The following is a 14,746-nucleotide window of genomic DNA, read 5'->3' on the forward strand; positions in this document are numbered from 1 at the left end:
AGCGTGTTCATTGAAAAGTTTCTGGTATGAAGGCAGATTTCTCTATCTGATGTACTTAGGGAAGTTGCCTTGAAGCATCCATACAGTAATCATAGGATGTGTAAGCTGGGTTTTTCCAAGTGTAAAAAAAGAAAATCGCCCAATTGTCCATTTTCCTTTGTGTATTCAGGCTGGTGTGTTCAGGAACATGACACCTACTCCAATAACATGTGATTCCAATTGTAGGTGAGTAATTTTAGGGCATTCTTGACTCATCAGTGACCAGCAGAAACCTCTGATGTTGTGCTGATATCAGACAAACGGGTTCCCACATGGGACTTGGAGAAACATTTCACCCTCAGAGCTCATTTCCATTGTCTCCCCCGCTGTGCCGCGGGAAGTGATGCTCGAGGCAGGAAGTGGAGCCGCGAAAGGTAAAGAGGCGGCAAACACGTCGGGCCTTTATGAGGTGACGGGCAGCAGGAAGGAAACTCGCTGTGCTGCTACTGGAACTATGAGTGTCTGTTTGTTTTCCCTCTCAGAAGAGGTTTAAGGGAAAGAGAAGGTGGAGGGGGGCACTACTGGGATGTCCTTTGAAGAATGCGCGCCCAGCATTTATAGTAACAGCTAACATTTTTAGAAACAGTGGAATACCCTGGATGTGATTCAGTGGGTTGTGTTCGCCTGGAGCTTTGAGGAATGGGCTGATGGAGACAGACTGGAGACATTTGGGAGTTGAATCTGTGGTCATTTGTGCAAACTGTGACACCTGAACATCCACCACTCTCCCCGTCGGACTCGTTTCCTTCTCTTTGTTCCTTTATCTCGAACACTCCCATATGGCCTCTCTAATCAGCTCTCGCCATGTTAAGGCTGCAAAAGAAAACTGCATGAAGCGGAGGCTCAGCAGTTCATGTGAGGGGCGAGATAGCGTATCAGCTTGTTCGAGAAGATAGGACTGTTTCGGAACAGTCGAAAACCCAGCAAAGGTTAACAATGAGGAGATGCTGATGGCGGTATCAGTGGTGAAAACCAGTGGAAACAGGGCTAGAGTGAAAGTTGAGAAAGTCCTTAGCCTCTGTGAGTCATTCCCTCCTGTATCCCACCCAGCCCAGCGTCTTCTCCAACCTGCCTGCAGCAGCCGCCGTCTCTGTCCGAGCTGCTGCAGCCTGCAGGAGAATGAGCGAGGCAGCTGCAAGAGATGAGGGGGATTACAGTGAAATGTAGCGCGGGATGAGGCGAGGAGAGGAGACGGGTCAGCAGAGGAGCAGAGACGACGGACGAGACCAAGAGTAGAGTTAAGGGTTGGATTGAATGTCAAAAACTGGGCCTACATGCCATCCTTAGAAGATGTGGTAGATGGTCCTTCTTGAACATAAAAACAACATCACAACTAATAATTTAGAGTCCACGTTTTAGAAGTTCAAACATCTTTTTTTCTGGTTTTCCAGACGTCTGTTGATTTGTGCTCATTTTAGCGCAGACTGAAAGCCCATTTGCAGACCCTTGAACCCTTGAGTTGAGCAACTCATTGCAGTTTTGTCAAAGTTACTGTGACGCAGCGCAGACTCTTGAAATTAAGCTGCACTTAAACTGCAGCATAACTCAATGATAATGTCGCAGCCAAATGAATGCAGACTGTCATGCGTTACACAACTCAAGCAAGTTTCCAGGGCCTGCTTATTAATTTTCATACCACTGGGAAATGAAGGGAGAGCAATGGCGACCCAAAAATGGTGGGAAAAAGAAAGCGAGCATTTGAATATGATTTCATTTGCATTGATGCGTTTGTGCATTATTGAAATGAAGACGATGAAATAAGTAAAAAGAAAAATCCTAAAAGCATATTTAAAAGGATTCTGGTGATGGATTTGAATGGATGTCGGACGGGCCTGCAGATCAGACTCAGTCCTTCACAAATTGAAGTGAACATTTCCACCAAGTTTCAACCTGCCTGTGCAGCGCAGATACAAAGCCTGTCTGTGGCGGCCGGTCAGCTGTTTCCTCCCCTCGTGCCAGTTGTCGGGCCAGACAAAGAGGACTCCTCCTGCCACGAGGAGAGGGGGAATTTACGGCTCCATGCAGGCTGGGGTCGCCGCACCCCTCCGCCTTCTTCCGCCGGCCTTCCCGCAACCCCCTCCAGAGGAACGCCACGGGAGCCTCTGTGTCAACATGCAGCCGGAGAGTGAGAGACTTACAGCAGAGTCACATCTCACAGAAATATCCAAACCCTTCCTCACTGACATCCACGTCTCAGTCATGTATGGGTGCATGCATGCATGCTCGGCGATAAGCAGCTGAACATTATAACATATGTGAGCGCACTTGTAGGTATTCCTGTGAGCTCATAGTCCACATGTCTCTGGCTCCCAGCGCTCAGCGGACACACTTCTCTTTATCAGGCCCAGACAGCGATAATGGGCTTCTTATTGCATTTCAGAAGAAAGTTGCTCTTTATATTAAATCAGCAGAGAGAGAGAGAGCAGTGGATAGCATGGCCGGGCCTGCATATCGTGCCTTTTTGGCTCTTAGCTGCTGGAGAACCATCCAAGTGCCTCCATTAAATGCAACTATATCATGTGGAGGGATAGAGGAGTGTTACGCACTGTAGAGGCTTAAAGTAAATGATGCTGAAAAGATCTGGCAACTGCACTCCTCAGACTGAAAGTATGTGTGTGCAGAGGGGGGTGACGGGCTCTTACTGAGAGGACAGACTCAATAACTTGAGGGGAGTGGAGTGAAACAGAGGAGATATGAAAGAATGAGGGGGAAGAAGCCTTGGAGGGGAGTAAAAGTCAGAAGACGCGGAGTAACCACGATTAATAGCAGGATACCAGTGCACACACGCGCTGTGAAGTGGCCTAGAATGGTATGAAGGAGGGCAGGGGATGCCCACCCTCCATCCCTCCTCTGCAGCCTCAGCAGCAGAGGGGGAACCTCATCCCGCCCAGGCGGGGGCCGCTTGGCGAGCCAGCAGAGGGAGGTGGGATTCTGTGCGGTCGTGCGAGTAAATAGGATGATGGCTGTTTATGGGTTTGTCCTACAAGGCGCCGGGCCGCGTGTGTGATTATGTAATGACCGAGGGGAGGCCTGTCGGTCTCTGGATGCTCCCTGCTCATCCCCATCCGGCCCCCGCAGGGAAAGAGATCGCCTTTCATCAGAATCACATCAGGCCTTACTCAGTCTATCATGGGGTCGTAGCCAGCGCCTGAGGCTGTGTGTCAGTGAGTAAGGCTGACCCAGAGACGCAGCACGAGGACGAGGGCGTCCTCAGACATCAAGTGCAGCATGTGAGACTTCTTTTGGCTAGATATGGATCTGATTACAGCTCTTTCCTCTATTCAAAATCAGCACTTAAAGCCCGCTCGCCCACCTGCTCAGATGTGACAAATCTTCCTCCTTCTCTCTGCACCCAGCAGCCATCAATCACGGAGAGCCCATTTGGCTCGTCTGACAGGCAAATTGATGCGTAGCGTGAGCTTGTATCTGCATGCAATCTGGGAAAAGATGTGGACAAACCTCAGCGCAGGAGGGGTTCACTAACATGGGCTCGCTCTTCCCACAGAGGAGTGTCAGGCCACAGACTGATTTATCCCCCTCGTCTGCTGGAATAGAAAACACATGGACTGCAGGATCCTGATCTGAGGTCAGAGAAGATAGAAAAAGTCCAGCTGTGACAGCCCTCACGCTCCTTGACCCCCCCCAAAAAAAGAAAAAGGCCTGTCTGCCTCGTCACCCTCCCATCTGCCCTGCTCTCCCACCTTAAGACCAGGATACCGCCGCTAAGCCTCCCTGCTCTCTCACTCTGCCACGGTGGATTTCCAAGCAGCCCTGTACTCAGAAACTACTTTGGCCGCACTATATGAGTAACCTGGAGGGGGATTTGGGTCACATATGGTAATTATCCATCTCAAATGGGAGATGAGTGAAGGTCATGAGCAGGACTATTGGAGAGTGTCCCCTGTAAGCCCTTGGCTGGGGTATTGGGTGTCCCGGAGCAGGCCGGAGGCAGAGGTTGGAGCAGACAGAGGAGACGTGTTGAGGTGAAGGCTGAGTTGGCAGCTGCAGCTCTTGGCGTGGGAAGGCTCCTGTAAGCTGCTTTTTCCCCCCTATGACTGCAGTCTGTTTCCCCATAGGCCGGCAGGCTTTTGAAGCGGCTCTCTGATACTCTCACCCCTCAGAGTAATCGTAGCCACATGGGCCGTCAGCTCTGAGCCAGCGCCATGTCTCCATAATTTTAGCATCTTTTCATTTGTTGTCACTTCTTTCCTCTTGCATGTGGGCTAAAGCTAACGTTCACACCTTCCACACGTAACGCCATGGATAGAAGATGTAGGGTAACTTCTTGGCAGCAGTCTGAGCTTCCTGCTCTATTGATGAGTAAGCTTCCTCTGACTTTACTGTACATCTATTGATTCACACAGACAGAATCCATCTGCAGCCAAGGCGGCTAAAAATACAAGTCTGTCAACACTTTTCCGAGAATATACGAATTATAGTCTATTCTGTCTGAGAGTGGAAAGAATGCTGACATGAGTTTCAGTCTTTGTTTAGCCCTTTTCTGCTGTATCCATCTGTTTATCGTGAGTCACACTCTCTGTTTAACTTGTGTGCCATTTTTATGTGCACCTCGAATTTTGTCTGTTGCATCCTGGTGTGATTTACTGCATTTACAGTACATCACAATTACGAGGTAGCGATCAGTGGAGCTATTTTGATCATCAATTAATCATTTGAGTCATTTTCTAGGCAAAAAATACAAATATTCATTGCTTTTTTTTAGTCTGCTATAAAAGTTAAGACTTTTGGACTGCTGTTTGCCCAAAACAAGCAATTTGAATATGTTTCCTGAGACTTAATAGACCAAATTATAGATCAGTTAACTGAGAAAATAATCGTTAGTTTATGAATAATGTTCCAAAAACATCTAAAATTGAAAGAATGTTTTTTTTTGTTTTTTTTTTTAACATCAAAATGCTGCTTATATATTAATTCTTTACAAATAATTTTTTCCAATTTTAAGCTTTTATCCAAATTGCAACACTCAGCTGGGCCATTTTGCTTGCATGCTTGATATAAAGTATATTTTACTACACTTTTGAACACAGAATTGTACCTCTAAGTATTGTCACACTGCAGTAATGGTAGTTTTACTTAAATAAAGGATGTAAATACTTAATATCAGCTCATCAGGTGACTAATTGCTTTTAAACTATTTATTTCCAGAATGTGTCTTAATGTATTTTTAAAACCCTTCCTGTACTTACTGTCTTGCTGGCATCAGTCACTCCTCCCATCCTGTACACAAATGTGTTTGGCACAGCCAGAGGGAGCCCGCACGCTGTGGGTTTGCAGGGCGGAGCGCACTAATTTATCCAACGCACCCTCCTCTAACTTGACTCCCTTCAATTCCCAAAGTGTCAAGTGTACCGCAACACAAATCAAGTGTTTCCGTTTAAGATTTCCTCCATAAGAGCCTCGAAAAAAGTGGGACACATTTTTGGGGAATTAAAAAAAACAAACCACAAAAACTCTCAATATTTAGCCAAAGTATAATGATGAAATATAACAGCTGGCCTTGTAGCCTTTAATTTCTTCGAGTGTAAACATTCATCATAAGTTATGAGAAACGAATTCTCCCGTCATTGTTTATCTACAGTTTCCAGAAATGTTTTAACTTCACCCACATTCAGTCATGAGTAATCAAGCAAAACTGCAGAGCGACTTCCTGTCGCAGTACAACTGATGATAGTGCTTGGATAAACACTGAAACGTCTTTATGATTGTTCTTTTAACTGCCCAGTGATGATAACAAGACTTTTAAATAGTTTATGACCCGAAGGTCTCAGCAAATAAACGCTTTTGTTGAAATTTGTCCAGCTTCCTCCTGTTGACTCTTACTTTGAAGGCAGGATTCCCTAACTTCCGGGTTCCCGCCGCTTGTCTCGACGCAGCTGCAGTTTCCAGGCAGAGACGCTCGCGCACAGAGGGATTTAGTTATGTACAACTGATGCGGTCTGGCGGAAGAAGAAGAAGAGGAGGAGGAGGAGGAGGAGGAGGAGGCGGGGGGTGGGAGCGCACTGAACGGCCCCGAAACAACGGGAACAGAGTGGGGCTTTTTTTTAAGGAAGGAAGGAAATAAGTGTTGAACGTATAAGTTTGAGTTTGAGCGGAGTTTTGTGACTTTCGGAGCTAACCGCCCGCCTCTGTTGCCGCTCGTGCAGCAACAAATTTGCGTCTCCTCGTTGCAGCCAAACCGTTTCTGCTGTCCAATGAATGGAGTTGCTTTTTGCCTTGTTGGAATACCACCCTACTCTGAGAACCACGTAAGTAACCGAAGCTGCTTATCGATCCTTGTATTGATACCCGGACCTTTATTGTGTTCGGCCGCGCTGAAGTTTGCCGCTGCGGCGGTGGTCAGAGAGCGTGATTTCCTAAGAGGATTAACACTAGTTTACACAGCCGCTGTGTACACACACACACCGACATACTGTAAACCAAGTGTTTGATCGCTGCCTTTTCTGCTGCTTTTGTTCGCCTTTGTGGGCGACAAATGGTGCGCAGCCCGAATGAGTTGAGCCAAAAACTGATCCGGAGTCCTATTTAACGGCCTGGCTGCTCCTTTTGTCCGCCTCTCGCTGCACCAGGAGGCGGTCAGTCGAGACGGGACATCCCGAGCAGGGATGGTGCCTCTTCATCAGCGGCGATTTTTTTTTAATTTTTTTTATCACCAATCACCCAAATTAGTCAGTTAATTTGCTTTAATTGGGAGCCACGTCTTTGTGACAGACTTCCAGCACTTTAACCTGTTTTTTTTTTTTTCTAATATATAAAACTCATAAAAGAGTCAATTTCTTAGCTGTTATTAGTGAAAGATGGGAAAAGCCAGTGAGCATCAGAGGACCACCAGTGGAAAGACCCCCACCCCCCACCCCATAACTGCCATACAGTAATGCTTTGATGCGTGCAGACGGTAAAGATTCACTCATCCCTCATCAGCTGCTCACAAAGTTCCTGCTTCCTCACTGAACTCCACGTTACACGCGCAGCTCCTCCTGCTCTGACTGCAGGAATGTGTTTATCGAAGCCCCGATGTGTCACAGTGAAGTCACGGGGTCAGGTATGTCACTCAGGGCGGTGGTCTGCTTGTTGGAGGAGGCGTACGGTTTGGCATGTGGCTCGGTGTGTGTGTGTGTGTGTGTGTGTGTGTGTGTGTGTGTGTGTGTGTGTGTGTGTGTGTGTGTGTGTGTGTGTGTGGATCTGCTTTGATTTAACCTCAGAGGGTCTTCGGCTGTGTGTGTGATGCGGTCGAGGCGCTGAGATGTTTTCCTTTGACCCTACATGAGTGTGTGTGTGTGTGTGTGTTTTCCACCCACCTTTGCTGCCCTTCTGTTTCACAGCATCTCCTTCCTCCTCCTCCTCCTCCTCCTCCTCCTCCTCCTCCTCCTCCTTCAAACACGTTGAGTTCACTTTCATCTTTTCCATGCAACACTTGTACGGTGTTTGTAATGTCTCTTTTTACATAAGCTTCTATACTGACTCCAACCCTGACCTGTTTCATACCTGACCTTTGACCCTGCATGTCTCAGCCAACACCCAGCTCTTATTTAGCCTCTCTCTGCGTGTTATCTCCCTTGTCTTCACAGAGGAATTCATCTTTATGACGGCTGCCTCGTTGTACACCAGCCTGCGCGTCTTTTCCTCCGATCTCCTCCCTGTGATTGAACTCTAATCGGTTTAGATGAAGCCGATAAAGGCCGGCAGCGAGATGCAAAATGACACCGAAACCTGATTCGGTGTTTAATTTGTCAAAATGAGACAAAGTAAATCAGCCTTTGTTTGTTTCAGTGTGGAGAGGAAGGGATGGACGCGTCCGCTTGATGAGAGCAGTCATGATGGCGTCCGCTGGGACTGCTTTAATGTTGTTACGAGGGCTCCTCTAATGTAGCAGAGCAGGGGATTGTGGGTGAGATCAATAAAGGCAGCGGCCGGCAGGGCGGGGCCAAGGGCAGGGCGAGCAGCGGCCCTGATGCTCCAGTGCTGCGACTGTATTGATGATGGGAAACATGAGAGCGCTTTTATGAGGATCTTGAGCCGAGCCGGTCGATGGTAAAGCCCTCCTTCGTCCCTGCGGCGCTCGTGCTGGTTTGCTGTTTGCTCTCTGATACACTGCAGCATTATCCCGCAGCCTCCACTGGGATTGTGTCCAGACTTGACTTGATGACAGAGTATTTTATTTTTTTTGCAGATCCTTGACCTTTTTAGCTCTGCTCTTTCTCCTGATCTGAGATCTGTCTTTACGCTCGTGTCCAGGCCTCCTAATAGCTTCCTCAGGATCACTTACAACAGCCACGACCCAAACTTCAGACGGAGGCTTTGGCCGATCCACAAACAGCCTCTTAGTCCTCCCTGAACGCCCGCTGATCCAGCTGATCGCAGGACAAACACCTCAGAAAGGTTGCAAACCTCAGGCCACAGAGGCCCGTTGTGCCAGCAGGTCCATGATCAGCTCCCGGTCACGGCAACGTTAACTGGAAACAGCTGCATGATGCTGCAGAGGAAAGCATTTTTGTGATCATTAGCAGATGGTTTCACCACGTCGTAGGTACATACCACAGACGATGCTGCAATGCAGGGAATTCATGTGAGTTGGAGAAGCTGCCATCTTTTAATTTTTGGACAGTTACACCGTGAATCATTGGTTTTCTAACCCGGAGGTCAAGACCTGAGGTGAATCTGAAGCGATTCGCAGGACAGAAACAACAAAAACATGTTGTTTTCACAAACTTTTCTCTATTTTTTATACTTTAAAGTAAAAACAAGGTCAAGGGGTCACATCTAGCAGATTGCTTTGTTTTTAGAGGTCAGGAGCTGAAAACTTTGCAGTTTATTGTTACTATAAATACAAATAAGACAATGTAATGTAACAGAATGTGATGCAGAAGTCAACAAATGTTACTAAAGCTGCAGCGATGGTGAACTTTTGCCAAAGCTGAAGTTGGGAAACTTCACAGAAAGCCTGTAAAACTTTTCTCCAAGTCGTCACGAAAGCCACACTGACGGCTGTTTTTCCATTTTTCGCTGTTATTCCAGCCAGGTGTAAGCCCTGCCTCCACTTCTGTGGTGCATTGCATTGTGGGTAAGGGTTGTCTACCACCCTGAAAAAACAAACAGTGTTGTCATTTCTCCGGGCTGAACGTACAACCTGAAACCTGATTGGCATGTGGACCACATGCTCTGCTTTCTGTCCGTTCAGTGGGTGGAGCTGCTGACAGTGAAGCGTGTGTTACAGACTGTCCTCCATCAGTCCGTTAACGCCATTAAAACGTCTCTCGCACCTTAACACCTCCGCCCTCCCGCCTCGACACCGTCACCCCGGCTGCATTCCTCAACTGCGGGCCTGGAGACGACAGCTGCAGCCGCTCACGCCTCGCATCCACAATCATTAACCTGGAGAGTGTGTGTGTTGACACACTTTATTCACACACACACATGGCTGAGCACAGGTGTTCACAAACGTAGGCGCTCCAGCATGTTTACATCACACTTACAGGGTCAGAGGTAGGCACACACACAGCTCGTAATCTGTGTGCAGGTGCATGAAACATGGTGTTTCTCACACACGCACGCGCACATGCATGCACACTGTATCCAGAGTCTGAAGCTAAGGCTAAGAGCTCGCTCCATGGAGCTCTCTGATTCGGCCTTCTTCCCTCGTGTTTGCATCAGGAAGTCCTTGATGCTGTCCAAACATCGTGCGGCGAGTGTTTAGGTGGGCGGAGGACATCGGTCATCATTGACCTTGTTTTCTGTGGCGAGGGGGGAGCGGCAGCTGCGGTGCAGCTCTGCAGAGCGGCCGTGTTTCTATTGCTGATGGATCTTTATTGACCTCCTGTCAGTCACTCAGTCAGTTGATTTTTTTTCTCTGTAAGAGTTAAAGCTGACTAAAAATGATTGCAGAGGTCTGATTCTGTTTATTATGAATGAGTAATTAATAATTAAAGTTACTCCACGCTGGCATAGCTGGTGTAGAATGAAGTTCTGTGGGATTGAACAAAGCTTGGCTGCACAGCGTGTTTGCAGTGACTGACCTGCTGCTGGGCTGAAGGGGTTGATCGGTTCTGTTGAGGTTCCTGTGAATGTGCACGGGATTCGATGACATCGTGTTTGTAGAAGTGCACAAAAACATGGCTGGCTGAAGCAGAAAAGGATGGCGGCGAAGTTGAGATGCTGAAGGTGTGTTTTATGTGAGTGGAGGAGGATATTTCATAGTGTTTTTATCTGAGGGAAGCGCAGATGGATTGATTTTCTCCGATGGAAACTGCACCGATAACTGGTCCAGCAAATCAGATGGGAGCATCTCTTCTGCGCTGATACGAGGAACGTGCATCTCATAATCAGACGGCCTGATCTCTGCCTTTCCGTAGAGGTGTCAGCTGTAAAATTAACACCATAACAAGACAAATGGCGAATATTTTATGCTGCTTTATTGTCAGACTAAAGGGGCTCATTTGAATTTCACCCCTTTCATGTGTTATTTCTCAGTTTTTCCTCCTTTCAGCACCTCACCTCCACAGCTCACCTGTCCAGAGAAGTGTCAGCTCTTGCTCCCGGTCGTCCCCTCCTCGTGCAGGGCGGACTCGTCCTCTCTTGTGTCCCAGCTGGATGGGTTTCATGTGGCGTCTGACTCTTAGGCTCCAAGAGGTTTGGTGTGAAACAAAGCCTCTCTCAGAAACAGATGAGAGCTAATTAGATTCAGCCTGTTGATGGTCTGGCCTGCGTCAGTGCCTCTTTGTGTGTGCGCCTGCAGAGACGCCGTGCGTGGATGTGTGTGTTTCTGTGTTGTTTCTGTGCAGGAAAATATGAGGCTGTCGTGGGGGGGGCTGTACACGGGGGGCTTGGAGTTGATGTGATGCTCAGAACAGAAGAGGAATGGAGAACAGGCCGGGTCTTGTTCTGAAATGCAGACTTGACTCCGTCTGTATCTGTCTGCGGGATCGGCCTGAAGGCAGCAAGGCCGGGTTTGAAAGAGGGTCAAGGTTCAGAGGTCAGGGGCCCCCCTTGTCACACACTTGGCCCCCGTATAGAGCTTAAAGAGGCAGGAGGGAACCCCTGTCACTGTGTGCGACAGGGGCCGCAGGGGTTAAGCAGGGGCTGCCGTTCAGCCGATCGGATCCTGCGTCTTGTTTTCTCTTTCTCACGTCGAATGGGAACATTTCCGCGCCGCGTTCCCGTCGTGTTTACATTTTTTCACGCTGATGATAAGAGCAAGCGTGTTTGCAGAAAGCTGAATGCCGCTCTGTGTCTCGCTCCGGTCAGCTGTGCAGGCTTTTTACCAACAGCGGGGATTGCACTGGAATGCGAGAGAGACAGCGAAGGAGGGGGGGGGGGACGACGACGCAGGGCAGAAGATAAGAAAATAGGCCGAATGCTGACGAGTTACAGAGGGAGGGTGACGCCAGCGTGACAGCCAGAACTCAAAGAGGCAACGGAGAGTGAAGGCGAACAGAAATCAGGTGGTCCCATCACAACCTGCAGAGAAGCCGTCACGTTACGCTCTGCTCTCGTGAACTACAAGTACGAGCGAGCGTGTTTGCGTACAGGCTGTTCCTGGTTGTTCCAGCTGTGGGTGATTTGGTGAAAGGCTTCTATCGCTGTAAGTTCACAGAGCTCAGAGTCGGAGCTCAGAGCTCAGAGCTCAGAGCTCGGCTGGCGTTTTTTCCTCATAGATCGACCGATCGACGTTTTCTGTCGGTCGACTGTTAATCGAATCGTTTCAGCTCTAATTGCCGTGAAGCTTATTGACGTGTGACATTTTCCTCAGTGGCAACAGAAGCTGCATTTCCCACAATTCCTCTCAACACCTCATGATAAACATCAACGCCTTTAAAACTTCACAATGCTGAAAACAGACTCTAAACAGACAAAACCAGAGAAAGTGCTTCTGTAGTTATTTTCTCCGGCTTTAAAAAGGTCGTCCAGACCCACAGAGGACATAACACGACTGTTTTTACCGTCATCAGGAGTAAACTGAGCTTCAGCCGGCTGCCTCTTTAAATAGAGAGCTACTTGGGAGAAAAACAAAACCCTCATATGTGGTGTTTTTCATCCTGATTGAGCCAATTAGATGCAACCACTCAGACCTGATAACATCTGAAATGGACTCATTTGTCAACATTTCTTTAAGCTCCTGTCATAACAAATACAGCTGCAGGCGCACTGAGCTCGCTCTCTGTGATGTAACTGCTGAAATATTTGCATTATGCAATGCAGTTATTGATAAGGAGACATTTCAGTATGAAGTGAACGACTTCGAGACGAATCACAGCATGTTCTGGCTGCTCGGCAGCGCGAGGATGTTTGCTTGAAACTTTCTCGTTTTTCTCTCAGGATGTTTACGCTGCTGGTGGCAGTCGGCCAGCGAGGAGCTGATGAACTGTGAGCCGAGCAGTGAGTTACTGTCGTTTCAGTGGGGTGAGGGAGCTGGCTCGCTGACTCGCTGACCTGTATCTGTGCTTCCTAAACAACCAGGGCCACAGCGCTGCAGCGTGGATGCATGTGCAGCCATGAAACACACACATCTCATACCTGTCTCGTCTTTCCTGCTGTTTGTAAGCGGTCTCTGAGGGGAGGGGCGACTTGTTTTGACAGTCAGGCAAAAATCACGGGACAGAGATTATCAGAGAGCTAATGAGGAGCTGTGGATGCTGGGAGGAGATAGAGCGCTGTGGTTTTCCTGAGCCTGCCGGTCAACACCGCCTGTTTACACGCTGATTCTGGGATAATACTGATGTGTTTTTTAAGGTTTTAGGGTCCATCAAAGGTCCGAGATGTCACTCTTCTCAGTATTTTAGCTCTGAAGGAATCTTTTGCTTTGCTGCTCAGAGTTAAACACAAGTGACTGTAAGATAAACGTGATTAATCAACAAGCCGTGTCTTGTTTGTTTGATTTGTACACAGACAGGAATAGTTCAGGCGTATCGTCAACGTGAGGTCAAGGGTCAAAAATATGTTCCGTCTTTTGTCATTTAGCCGTTCAGCAATGACAAAATCGCATCGAACCATCAGAGCAGACAAGAGGATTTCATTGTTTTTCGTTCGTGAAAGCAGCAGTAGATCATAGCTTATGCTCAGAAAATTGCTTGAACAGTAAACATGAGCGTGCTGTGCGTGTAAAAACTGCATCCAGCTCACAATAATGAACCCACCTGGATAGTTTTGATGATCCAGTATCAGCGGCTGTCACGGTCTGCTTCAGATCAATTTGCACCGCGCAGCATCTGTTTGATAAAAACATGCCAGTGAACCTCCCTTTGCTCCAGATGAGTCCAAATTGATGTTTTGGTGCATCCTGCTAATTGCTGACGTGTCTAATTGCAGCCGAACGTGCGGCGGCTCTGTTTGTTTTGTGGCTTTGCTCGCTCAAAAGCGAGCTATCAAAGATGTAAACACGCCGCTTATCCCATTCAGAAAACTACATGCATGCAAATCCAGCCGCTCTGCACACATGGAGCTGCTCTGGCTCACTTCTCTTTGTCAGCGTCCTTCTCGATGGGGTAGTTTTTCCTTTTTTTTTTAACCTTTCCCAAATCCCAGCTGTCTTTTCTCTCATTTCTCTGTGACTTTGAGCGATCGCTGTCTGCTCTCTGTTGCCTTCTTTGGTCATCTCCTTCCAGGATTCTCCTGTTTTTTCACGCTGAGCCTGAATGTGCAGCCGGCAGTCGGCTTCTTTTTGATTCAGCTGTGCTTTTAAATGCTTCACTCAGCTGAATGTCACCCTTGAAGCGGCGGATATTCGCGCGTGAGCCTGCGCCTTAAAAGGTTTGTTTCGGCCTGATTCTTGTGCATCCACCCCCTTCTTCTCCGCCCTCTCGGTTTACAGAACGAAAACTAACAGGGCACTATGTTTCTATTAGCGTTCCTCTTTGCTATGAGCAGAGTGTCTTTCATCTGAGTAACAGAGTGAGAACATATGTGTGTGTCACAGTCCTTTGCTGTCTTCCCACTGGGCAGCCAAAAGAGGCAGACAAGTCAGACCCATGATCCCCCGAGGTCTGACCTTTTTTCTGGGGTGAAGCAAGTCAGGAAAACCACAGAGGACAGTTAATTTCTGCAGGGTCAGCAGTCTCCGAGTCCTGCGTTAATATGCTGCTGACGCAGAGTGACAGAGGCTAACGACACAAACAGCATCAGCGTTGGCCTGCTGTATGGATCTCATCTTTACATTGAACACACGGAGCGCCGCTGGGATCACCAGCAGCGTCTCCATCCTCTGCAGCCGCCTTTTAGTCTGTCAACAGGAAGGAGCAGGCAGATGAAGCGATAGCATGGGCCGATCCTCCTCTATTCAAATTCTGCCAGACGGTATCTCTGCGCCGTCTTTATGCCACTGGGTGATGACGGACAGAGGAGGAGGAGGAGGTGCAAAGGTCAGCAACGCACTGGATTTAATCACCAGGTTTCATCAGTCGGCTCGTGTGGTCGGCTTTGCTTTGTGCTTCTGACTAGATTGGAAAAAATGTTGATTTTACAGGAGAAGACTTGATTGGTCAGGCTCAAAAGTAATGCAGAGACTGATTATGTTTTGCCCCATGGCGCCAGTTTGTTTGCCGCTCGAGGAGGTCAAATCTAAGAGCTCTGTCCATGCTTCAGAAGCTGTGTGCGCACCAGCGAAGCCCCACATGCCCAAACTTAATCCACAGCTTCCCGGGTGATCACATTCTGCCTTTCATTTAGCAGACTCTTTGATGAAATCAAACTATCCCTC

At 48.1% G+C, this 14,746-nt stretch overlaps 1 protein-coding gene across 2 annotated transcripts in view; it reads left to right on the forward strand.

The window, feature by feature from the left end:
- arhgap23a (Rho GTPase activating protein 23a) overlaps positions 1-14,746 on the forward strand; it is a 59,653-nt gene that overhangs the window by 6,306 nt on the left and 38,601 nt on the right. Inside the window, exon 1 of one of the 2 annotated variants that reach the window (XM_070981924.1) lies at positions 6,099-6,305. The exons of the other annotated variant lie outside the window; for it this stretch is intronic. Coding sequence (XP_070838025.1) covers positions 6,252-6,305 — 54 coding nt within the window. The 5' untranslated portion in view covers positions 6,099-6,251. Of the gene's footprint in view, positions 1-6,098; positions 6,306-14,746 lie in introns of those variants that run through there. 2 annotated transcript variants of the gene reach the window in all.

Source organism: Chaetodon trifascialis, chromosome 15, assembly GCF_039877785.1.
Source record: "Chaetodon trifascialis isolate fChaTrf1 chromosome 15, fChaTrf1.hap1, whole genome shotgun sequence".
Taxonomy (NCBI): Eukaryota; Metazoa; Chordata; class Actinopteri; order Chaetodontiformes; family Chaetodontidae; genus Chaetodon; species Chaetodon trifascialis.